Below are 12,021 nucleotides of genomic sequence, written 5' to 3'. Positions count from 1 at the left end.
CCTTCAAGTATGTTTGACCTGCTTTGGGCGCTCGTTCCTTCGATTACTTCTGCTTTAGAATAAAAAGGGTGGCTTCGACCATAGCTCCTATGCGTCCTTATCCTAACTTCAGAACTTCATCCTCCATATGTCTTCATTTTAACGTGCCACATGGTGGGGCCGAATTTCACCAATACAGTTGTAGTTCAACAATTGAGTGCTCATACTTCAGGTGCATTTTCGTACCAAAAAAGTTTGATTTAGTGTACGCATCTCACGCTGTCAGAGATTCCCGTAGGTTCAAAAATGTACTAAAGTTCGAAAAGCAAATCGGAGAACACACTGGATCTTTTTGCAATGAAAGAAGAATAAGCAAGGAGTCATCGCTAACACAAGCAACAAGCAATGATGTCATAACTTCCTTCGTCAATGCTGGAGTTTTCTTCACGTTTTACTTGAAAATCTAGCTACTGTAAATTGTATTCATTCGTCGAAGAACTTTCTTGTTGTTCAATACAAGAAAGATCATCGGTCACACATTTTATATTATGAAGAAAGTCAATTCAGTTTTAAAGTCAAAAATCTAGTATATTTTTTCACCTGTTAAGAGTCATGAGCTCTATTATAATATGCTGCAATTTAACATGTAGGGTTTTTTGAACTCCAGTATAGTCTACTAGAGTTTCATTTGTCTAATTTTTGAAATTCAACACCGATTACTAGAGTTATTCTATGTTTTGGTTGGGGCTATTTTTGTCCCAATTTTTTCCCGTGTGAAAAAAGTGGCAAAATATTAATAGCTTTTTTAATATTGACTAAACTCTAATAATAATGGTTAAAAGTGGCTATTTTTTATTTTCTCCCGTAAATTTCGATGACTCTCTAAAGTCTAAATAGCAGTAATCAAATGACGACATTTGCAATTTGCGCCTAAAAAATCAATTAATTATGCCACATCCGAGCTGAACCTACAAATTGGTTAATCAAGTGATGGCCAGGCCTGTAAATATAAGATAAAGAGAGTAAAAAACACGGTAGTATTTGTTTTCACCTTTTTGTCACTTAAAACAGATCCGGAGCCGGAGGTGGTGGAACGGTCTGCACTCTGAACCCCCTTCCCAGTCTTTCTTCCATTTTCAGATCTCTCTGGGTTTCCCGACGAGATCTCAACAATTCCTCTTTTGCTGTCCTAATGTTTTAAAAAGAAGAACACTTTCATCGTAGATATTCAGATCGAGTGCCACAGGATCGCATTGATGCTTTCAAATTGATCCCGTTGATTAAAGATCTCTGTAGGTCAGGCGAAAACCAATAAAAAAAAAGAGAAAATGACTGGTGGAGCTGCGGGAGGTTTCATAACTCGAGCATTGGAATCAATGCTCAAGGAGTGTTCCAATAAAAAGTTTTCTGCTCTCCAAACAGCTATTCAATCCTATATTGGTATTGTATCTTCCTTTTCTTTTACTTGTTTTTATTCATGTTTGATTTTGTCAACCTATTGCATTTGAATTTGGAGGTAGCTTCACGCTTTTTCTGTTTTGCTGCACTTATGAGTGACAGGGGCGGCCCTACAAATGTTGCGGCCTAAAGCCAAACTTTACCCCGGGGCCTTAACTTTTTAATTTTTTTAAATTATTTATTTGAAGTCTATTTTTTTAAGCTTTTCTTAGATACAAAGTTATTAATAATTTTCTTATAATTAATAACTTCTAATAAGTATTTCTCAATTGACAATATAGCTAATTCATTTGACCTTTCTTGTGACATTGTTGTTCTTAGGTAAGATTTTATCAATTTTAATTTTGAAAACTTCTTTCCGCTGAAGCGACCATAACATGAGTTATGGACACTATTCCATAAGCAATTTAGGCATTTAGAAAAGAATTAAATCTTTTTATTTGATTAAGTGTATCAATTAAATTGTTATCTTCTAATTGTATTATTTTCTTAATACTTTTAATTCAGAAAATAAATCTAGACCATCAATATCGAATTGATTATTATGCTTTAAGGAACATTCAAGATTAAGGCAATATATTTTTCAAATTTTCAACATCTAGTGATCTTAGTTTTTACTGTCAAATACAAAACTAAAAATATTTTCATATGTTTCGAATTGTTCAAATCTATTTTGAAATGAAAAAATAACCTTGCATATTATGTATAAAAGTAATCAACTCTAAAAGACTCTTCGAAAGATTTTGAGATTTCATTATCAACATTCGCATCAAATTGTTACTTGCTATATATCATACGTTTCTTACGAAATTTGCGTTCGATATCCATTTCAAATACAATTTCCTTGGTAGAAATCATAGCAGTTGCAAATCCTTCTTCTCTATATTTGATTAAGAAAGAAATCAAAGTTTTTCACTTTACATAATTAACTCTTTTTTAAATTTATACATAGTCTATTAGGTGTAACAAAAAAATGGGGCCCCTCACAAATATGAGGCCTAAAACAGTTGCTTTACTTGCTTTATGGAAAGGCCGCCCCTGATGAGTGATTAGATGGAAAATGGAATTTAACCTTATGTGGCTTAATTGTAATTACATTTCGATGATGTTTAATTTGACTAAGTGGATTAATATTGTCATTATTGTACTCTTGACCTGAGGTAAGTTAACTTAGTTGCAATTTGACATTATAAGTACTAATGCCCCATTTTGACAATATTTGATTGAAGTTGATAAAACGAACATTAGAAGCTAAGTTAAAAAAGAGTATTTTGAAGTTGAAATTGTGTTCAAGCATGAATTTTCACTTGAAGATAAGTGAAGTTTTGTGAGTGAAAACCATTACTCATCAAACTAGTTTTTTCAACTTCGAATTCTCTATTTTAAGTTGAAGATTAAATATTTAGCAAAATTGAAATATTATTTGCAAAATCCAAATGCTTAGTTTGTGTGGTGATTCTTGTATTATTGTTAAACTTATGTTTCACTTTAAACAAGTATGCACTTAACCTTTTCCATATTCGCTTGAACCCAATAGGCCTTGTCGCTTTTTGCTCTTTTTGCTTTTAAACCATTGTGAATGAATAACAATGAACGACTACATGGAAGGGACACTCCATAGCACCTGTTGGACGTAGTTCAGGGTTGGATATGATTAGGTGCTTGCATCGGTAATAAGTGAAGAGTGGTGTGGAATCGATGTAGTAGAGGTTACTTTAAAGAGTACAAGGAGTTATTTTATCTTTCTTAGGGATTATGTTTTAAAAGCATATGTTTCCCAAAAAAAAAAAGGAGAAAGGAAATATGGAGGTAGATGCATAAATAAAATGGTTTCTAGAACCTAATGTTGGATGGTTGAGGAAGCCATGTGAATCTATGTTTCCCCTTAGCCACCTTAGTTCTGAGGTGTACGGAAAAGATTTCTGATGGATCATGCCATGAGAGTTCGTAAATTGAGGAAGTTGAATAGAAATATTCTTATACATTATGATCACGCCAAACTCTAGTGCTAAAAAGGATAAGCGGTCTCTGCAAATCATAATCCGGTCTAAGAATCCAGAGTCGAATCCCACAGAGAACTAAGGCTTAGCTACAATTGTTCAGTATCACTAAGAAGACAAGCTTGAACAATTCCTAAGTTAAAAAAACTAAGAGTTTTATTTTTAACTAATTAACTAACAAATATTAAAAGCAGTAAAATTATCTACTAAAGATACTAAGGGTTGTGGATACGATTGGAAAAGACATAGAGTTATGATTTTCCCACCTTTCGAAATCCTTTCCGCTACGTTTCCTAGAATTCCGCTTAATTATTCTCTACTGGCCTCAAGCACTTGGCTTATCGTAATTCTCTCTCGAGCAACTACAATAATTTACTAGTCATATTCTCTCGAATTACGCTAACTCGCACTTTCTCACCGTTCACTATGACCACGTCAAAGTTTCGTTATCTCTAATCCCACTTTTAAACACTCCGTATTGATCTCTCATATACCTTAGGAGTGACGTTGTTCGACAACCACCTAAATACATATTCTTTTTTGAGTAACATATAATGAATATGTACAATTGATGGCCATTTAATCAATTGAAATAAGCACGTAGTTGAACAAGTAGAGAAATAAAAAGGCTCAATTATATTAAACGTATCAAAAATTCATCCTCCAAGAAGTTCAGTCACAACCCTAGATTAGAAGTTTAGGTATTTATGCTAGTATGTAAAAATACAAGGCTAGAATTCATAAAATTGGGAAATAGGAAAAAAGAAGAAAGGAAACGCGAATTGAACCCTTTTCCTTGCTCCAAGCATATGTTCTTGCCTATCCAAAGTCTTTTGTCACTCCAAAATAGTGTCTCTCCCCTTCAAAAAGATGTTTTAGGATGTATTATATTAATTAAGGTTTGTATGTGGCGAAACTAATCAATCCAATCTCGGATAAGAATGCTAAAATCTGCATCTACACTCGCGCATTGCGCGCTCGCAGATAAGATCCCAGCCATTGAGTTTTTTTTTTCATTCCGCGAAGCGATCTGCGCTTTCTCTTCACTTTACTGTTTTGTGCACTTAATTGTCTCCTTTTGCGAGTCTATTTTCGTGCTATGCACGAGGTTGGACGAGCTCCTAGTTCTTTCCATCTCCACCTTTTTGCAACAAATTGTCATCTTTTGATCACTTATCATCCAAACTTACTCCTACACACAAGAAACACGTAATGAACATATTTCAATTCAAAAGCCATGTAATCTCTCGCAACTCACACTATGAATGAGATGAAAATACACTAAAAAACATGCAGTTTTGGTCATTTATCACATTAGTATTACAAAATTTTAATATAAACTCGGTTGTACTAGTGCATAAAATTTTAGGAAAGTAGGGAATAAATTTTCATTAAGGAAAATCCAATTGCACCTGGAATAAAATAATTAGTGAAACTAACAACATAGTGGAAACTAAAATGGAATTAACTTGATTAAGATTCCAAACATCATAATGAACTGCAGAAATTCTACCATTGGATTTTGCGAGAAGTGGAATGAGCATGTTAACCAAGTTGATAGAACGCTTAATTTATGATAGAGAAGTTTGATAAAACATACACTATATTCTGAAGATCGGATAAATTAGGATTCCCCTCCATGAAGCAATATCTCCTGAAATTTGACAATTGAACAACTTGGGGATGATTCTGAAAGATTTGAGGTTGTTATATCTATGTGACTTACGCTCATTTCTAATCACTCATCCTACATAGCAATGTAGTACCACAACAATGTTATTAAAAAAGATTTTTGAGCAATTATGTGTTTGAGACAAATGACTAACTAAAATGAGATTAAAAGAATAATTAGGAACATGAAGGACAAAGTATAAAGTCAAGATTAGAAGATGGGAGCTCGATCTACTATTGTTATGTTATCATCACAATCTATTGGCAGATATGATTGTCGAAAGATATTGATTATTGATAATAAAAGTTAATAGGTCAAAGAGATTTATTATCGTTGATATGATTAGAAGTTCCTAAGTCAATAACCTAAGGTCCGAGAGTTGAGTATTGAAAAACAGAAGGTAACATGATTATGAGTTTGATGAGCAATAGAAACTATTTATGAAATGACTACTTAAGTGCCTTTTATTAAGAGTACTCATCATCATCTATCTGGGATAGGAAATCTTACAACCAATCAAATTGCAATTTTTTTTTTTGTTCTTGGAACCAAAAAATTGCCAAATTCAATCAACATGTTTACAAATATTTTTTTTCCTTGATGGTGGGCTTGCAAGTGCTACCACTATCCAAACACTTGGAGAGGCTTTTTTTTCCAGTTCGACAAAATACTCGACTCGAAGATCAACAATGATTGGGATACAGGTAGATCTAGAGGATTTGAACTTGTTACCTTTAAGTGTGAGCACTCCATGAGGGATGCTATTCGAGGAATGAATACAGTGCTCTTCCTTTCAAGCCTTCTAAGTTTTGCCTTACCGTCTATAGACCTTATCTCATTAATCTTTTATTTTCTCTCAGGATTTAGTTTGAGTTGCTCTCTTTGTATGTTTAGTTCCGTCTGCTTGAGTTTCAATTGGAAACAGAACCTCGACAGTCGTAACATCGTTGTGAACGAAAGTGGTGGCAACTGTTGATCAACACAACCTACCTCCAATGGAAAAGTACCTAACTTCTTTTCACACGTTTTCAATATATCATCCCAAATTGCTGTGGCTTTTGCCTTCGCACCCACAAGAATGCCCAGATATTTAACTGGGAAAGAGCCAATGTTGCAACCCAATTTTCCAGTGCCTTCCTGTAGATTGGGGATATCATTCATGGGGTAAAGAACCCTCTCTGCAAAAGTTTATATGGATCTCAGACACTGCTTAAAGAAACAAGAATATTAGAAACTCTGAGATAAGGAGTTGTGCCCTATTTGGTTCCCAAAAATTAAAGAGTCATATGCATAACGAAGATGAGTGAGGTGTAAATCCGCCTGGTTCCTCAAATTGGAACTGAAATCCTGAATTCACCCCTTAAGCCTTGCTGTAGTTAATATCTTGCTCAAACTTTCCTCAGCCAATTTGATTGATACGAACTCTATTACTTAACCGCCTATTCTGACAACTCCTTTGGTTGGCCTGTAGACTTGGCTTGTAGAATGTAACCTTCCTGTTTTTTTTTTTCTTTGTGGTTTGACAATAATGGGGTATTTTGGGAGTGTAGATGTGCAATGAAACTAGAGGAAATTGTAGAACAGAAATTGTTGCTCGTCTTATGTTTTTTATATTACCATTGGAGGATATTTTCTCCACACCTATTTCTTCTGATATTCTTTTAGCATATATCTTCGTTTCTAGTTCAAACGTAAGCTGAATACATACACATACACTTAAACTTGTCTGAATTTTTCATATAGCCATCTAAATTAAGCTTGTGGCTATTGAACACCTGATCTATGCATGATGTGTGCCTACATGGCACATAGAGTGGATATCACATTTATTGAGCGCATGAACGTGGAAAAAATAAGCTGACATGTATTTTCTTCTTCCTCATCTAATTTTCCTTATCTCTCATCTCTCTCAACTCCTTCGGATGAGCTTGAGCCGAGGGTCTTTCGGAAACAGCCTCTCTACTCCTTCGGGGTAGGGGTAAGGTCTGCGCACACACTACTCTCCCTAGACCCCACTAGTGGGATTTTACTGGGTTGTTGTTGATGTTGTTGTCTCATCTCTCTCAACAAAATAAAACCCATCTTCCATTTTGTTCTTCATGATGATCAGAACTCGCCCAAAACACACATCTTCCTTCCTCTGATTGTCTTGTTCTTTTTTGGGGCTTTTGCATTAATGAAAAAATTCCTGCAGTAAAAGAAACAAAAACTTCTCCCTCTCCACTACATGATTTCACTGGGTGGATTTGCAATTATGATTTCCGCTGGTTTTCTTGCTCTAGCTAATGATTTATATTCCTGCAATTATTTTGGTTTTTGGTATTGCTTAGATTACTCGATTTTTAGATTTGGAGTTCAGTTCTCTTCAGATCGAGATCAGTTTCGAAGAAGAGGAGAAATTACTCTGAACATGGCCTACAACTTCAACTCCATCAGAACTAATTAGCTTCACTTCTCAATCTTGACACGGATTGTGCAAAACCCTAAGACCTGATCACAAATCTTCTTCTTTATCATTTGGTCAGACTTTGGGTGTTTCTTTCCCTTACATGGTGGTGGTATATCTTAGAGACTGAAAACTGAAAGTTCATAGATTGATATATTTTGAAGACGTTAAAGGCTGGTTATAGGCATTATCTCAATTGGTGAGTGTTTTTTGTTAGTTTGTTGGTGGATCTCGTTTCAATGGTGAAAAAGACGAGAATACGTTGTTCTGGGGAAGATGAAGAATAATCTGGTAGGGGAGTTGAAAAGATCAATATTTTCTTCTTTTTTGGCTCAAAAATTATTTTTCTCTTTTTCCTTTGGAAAAAAGCCAAGTATCTTTCCTTCATTGGCTTTCTTGCCACGTTAGTGGCGAGTGAACTATACATATTATATTCTCTTATCAGTTTTTAAGCATAAATTAGGTGTTCACTAGGTCACAAGCTTAGTTTGGGTGGCTAAATGAAAATTTTGACATGTTTAAGTGTATGTCTATGTATTTGGCCTTAAAAATATACTCATCATCAAGTACTCCTTCTTTTCTTCTTTTATCCTGGATCATGGAGCTCCACAACCCTGCGTGAACGCTGGATGCTTTGTGCATCGGGCTGTCCTTTTTCATAGAGCTCCACGACAAGATTGACCTAATAAGATTATTTAGTATTTTAGTGCCTTCATCAGCCTTCTCAAAGCTCTTGCATAAGCCGTACTGTTGTAGACCAACCCGGACCTTTAGGAATTGAACTTGGCCACCAAGATGCAGACGTACAATAACAATGAAAGAAGGATGGTTATTGTTTTTTCATGATACATGTTGAGTTGACATGACTTGGGTAATCTTGTCTCTCAGTGCTGGAGTGGTAACACTTGGTCCATTTCATTTAGAAGAGATAGTTTTGAATGGCAAATCTCCAGAATTGCTCTCCTATTGAAAGATTTAGAGATGGTATCCCTCAATGATCAAGTGGAGGGTTGTTTGGTATGGAATGGACAACAGAATGGCAAATTTACGGTAAAAGCATGCTACAAGACCCTCAATAGTGGGGAGTTAGCTCTAGCAATTGGCCATGTAAGCAACTGTAGAAATCTAAATACTAAAGCCCCATATGAAGTTAAATGTTTCATGTGGTTGGTGGCTCATGATGCATGCCTTACTCATAACAATCTATGGAGAAGAGGAGTGTTGTTATGCAACAGGTGTTTCATTTGTAATAGAAAAATGAAAAGTGGCAGCCATCTATTTTTGCTTTGCTCAGTGGCTGGTCAAATTTGGACATTATTCTTTCATCTTTTCAAGATTACAACTGTTCTACCTTATACAGTCAAAGATTTAGTAAGCTGCTGGAATGCCAGGGGCATTAGTAAACCATTAAAGAAGATTTGGAACACAATCCCTGCGTATATATGCTGGAGTATATGGAAGGAAAGAAATGTGAGATGCTTTGAAGGGAAGAAAGTTAGTGTACAGCTACTTAAATACAACTGTTTATGGCTTTTGGCTTGTTGGTGTAATTTTTAGTATGTAAAGGATGAAAATAGTATGTTAGATTTCATAGACTCTTTAAAAGATTAGGACCTTCTTTTTGTGTGCAGATATCCTTCTTTTTTGCAATTGTACAGAAGGGTAACTGTCTCTTGTACTGTCTTAGCACCAAGTTGGTGCTAAGTTGTTGCATTTTCAATACACAATCTACTTACCTTCTCAAAAAATAATTTTTTTTTTTGCCGAGATGGCCAATGAACATCAGACACAAGGCTGCTGTTAGTATTCATTGGCAATTACAACAACATTTGATTCTTGGCTTCTTCCACATCTATTACTATATTGTACCCCCTGTGTCCATTTCTTCGTTGTACGATGCTGGCAGTAACAGGGGACTTTTGGGACTGGATGAGCTATCCATTGCCATGAAAGTATCGACACACTCAACGTGAAATGCGTGTTTCATAATAACTTGGAAATTTCGCTGAGTTCATTCTTGTTCAGGCAAATGGGCGACTATGGAGGACCCCATTTGTTTAGCCTTTTTTTGGGATTTGTTAGATTTAAAAGCCACATGGCTTTGTTTCATACACTATTTTGCCACGTCGGAGTGAAACTCATGTTTTTTATCTTTTCACTAGTTAGAGTGAAGAGTTTAATAGGCACATTTTGGACATATGTTAGGCGTCTAATGGGAAACAACCTTAGTTTAGGCGTCTAAATGGAAAAACATTGCAGCTGCTTTACAGTCTGTGTTTGGCCTATTAAAAATCAGCATTGTTGAATTATGTAGATTTTGTTGCATTTGTCTTCTATATTTGTGTGCTTGTCTGTATCTGGTCATTTGCATGTCTTTATGCTAAATTTGTTATTGAATTGCTTGTTTTGGAACACTTTTCTGCCTCTGGCCCTTGTTAAAATGAAGTAATTCTTCTGATTTTAATGCGTATTGCAACTCCATCTGCTTTACAGACAATTCAAAAGCATTTAATCAGCAAAGCTTACCCACTGAGGGTGATGCAGCATCGTCAGCTGTAGACCAGAGGTGAGTGATATCACATCGTTTCCTCTTATATACTTTATCTTCCAACTGTCAACTGCAAGTTCTTCAGTTTCCTTCTATTATTAGCTCAGCTCATATATTGTTTTCAATGTCATGCCATTGAAAAATTACCTTAGCTTATCAGATTTGATTGGCTAGTCTGTGAGCAATGGGTAATCTACTGTTCAGAATGCTACATGATTTTTTTGGGTAGAAATGAGATCACAGTTTCATTTTTGGATACTGTTTCTAATCCATTAGTTGACTGGGCCAAGCCTCTAGTTCTATTATTCTTTTCTTCAATTTTTCTAACTCGATATGTCTTGTAAATTAATGCTCGTGGAATCACCTGTCTTGCAGTTCTGCTACTGATACAGAAGCTCCGAAAAATGAATCAGTGTCAGTTAACTCAACTACTGCTTCACCTAGTGGTGAGGGTACAGAACAGGTCAGTAGGTCAGCAAGCGAAAGTGGTACGATAGTGACAGCTTTAGCTCAGGCTGGCAATACTTTAAGCGAAGCACAGGCAGAACTCGTGTTAAATCCACTACGGCTTGCTTTTGAGACGAAGAATGGAAAAATCATGGAGCTTGCTTTGGATTGTCTTCATGTAGGTCCTTGATGCTATTGTTTAGTGCTCTTTTGGGCCCTGGCACTTGGAAATTTATTTTTCGTTATTATTTAGGCTAGGCATCTTTAGTTTTTTCATTTTATTGAAATTTCTTGCCATCATCCAGGTTACAAACTTAGGTAGATGACTGGAGCTTAAAGAGGGGGAGGGGACTGATTACTATTGAACTGCAGCTATTTAATTTGATTTAAACATCTGTCATGTACCTCATTTTGCTCTTTATTTGTTTCCCTCCTCATGGTTGAGTCATTTGTACCAGTCTTTCTAGTACCTGTCTTATATAAATGCCTGATTGAACATGAATAACTTACTTGTATATTCCAATCATTGCGTATTGAAACAACAGATGTCTTTGTATTTTCTTACGTTGAAGATTTAAGAACATTGTTGTGGGTGCTCAAAGATCCTCATAAAGTTTATCTAAATTTCACGGAATAAATCTCTGTTGATATCTGCAGAAACTCATTGCATACGATCATTTAGAGGGAGATCTTGGTTTGGATGGTGGGAAAAATGTGACACTATTTACAGACATCCTGAACAGGGTCTGCGGTTGTGTGGATAATTTATCACCCGATAGGTAGAAACCTCTTCTATTTAGATTTTTTCTTGAGTATATTTCCTTTATGTTAAGTTATGAGGAAACTGTATCCACCTGTTAGATATATGCCTCTTTTATTTGATATATTTATTCAATGTATATGGAGTGATAAACTTTTTGATGAATTCTATGCAGTACAACTCTTCAGGTTTTGAAGGTACTTCTTACTGCTGTAGCATCCACCAAGTTTAGAGGTATGCAACTTTTGAAAGAGAGATTCCTTTCTTCTCTTTCTTTTTTCTTAATTACTCTCCAGTCTAGTCCCAACTTACTTGACCCCCATCCATCTTAAGTTCGTCCCCAATTTCCTTGACTGGTTTCCTAAATGTGAAAGTTTTATATCAGTAGAAATCCAACTCTGCATAAATTGCTACTTCGTTTGTCCCATCTATCTTTCAATTTTGCAATGTCCCATAATTTTGACACCATTCATTTTCATGACCTTCGATAAGTCAAATTTCTTTTTGTAGTTAAAATCTGAACTTTTATGTTACATCGCTATATCAATTATTAGTTTAAAATTTTCTTCTACTACTATTAACAAAATATATTAGTTAAATTAATTTGTTAAACTCCATGTCAAATCAAAATCCATATAAAATGAGATAGAGTTGTCATATAAGAGGAGATTGAGTAGTATTCTTCTCACAAAAAGATGAGATGGAGTAGTA

The 12,021-nt window shown here is 35.3% G+C and overlaps 1 protein-coding gene across 1 annotated transcript in view; it reads left to right on the top strand.

The window, feature by feature from the left end:
- The first annotated feature begins 905 nt into the window (after nucleotides 1-905).
- The window catches only part of LOC107785370 (brefeldin A-inhibited guanine nucleotide-exchange protein 5), a 58,725-nt gene continuing 47,609 nt past the window's right edge, over nucleotides 906-12,021 (top strand). Inside the window, exons 1-5 of the mRNA XM_075219804.1 lie at nucleotides 906-1,419; nucleotides 10,049-10,121; nucleotides 10,479-10,728; nucleotides 11,208-11,329; nucleotides 11,486-11,544. Of these exons, the coding sequence (XP_075075905.1) occupies nucleotides 1,308-1,419; nucleotides 10,049-10,121; nucleotides 10,479-10,728; nucleotides 11,208-11,329; nucleotides 11,486-11,544 (616 nt within the window). The 5' untranslated portion in view covers nucleotides 906-1,307. The remainder of the gene's footprint in view (nucleotides 1,420-10,048; nucleotides 10,122-10,478; nucleotides 10,729-11,207; nucleotides 11,330-11,485; nucleotides 11,545-12,021) is intronic.

Source organism: Nicotiana tabacum, chromosome 8 (genome assembly GCF_000715075.1).
Source record: "Nicotiana tabacum cultivar K326 chromosome 8, ASM71507v2, whole genome shotgun sequence".
NCBI classification, from domain to species: domain Eukaryota; kingdom Viridiplantae; phylum Streptophyta; class Magnoliopsida; order Solanales; family Solanaceae; genus Nicotiana; species Nicotiana tabacum.
Note: the sequence above shows the minus strand (reverse complement) of the source record. Positions and strands in the feature narration are given on the sequence as shown.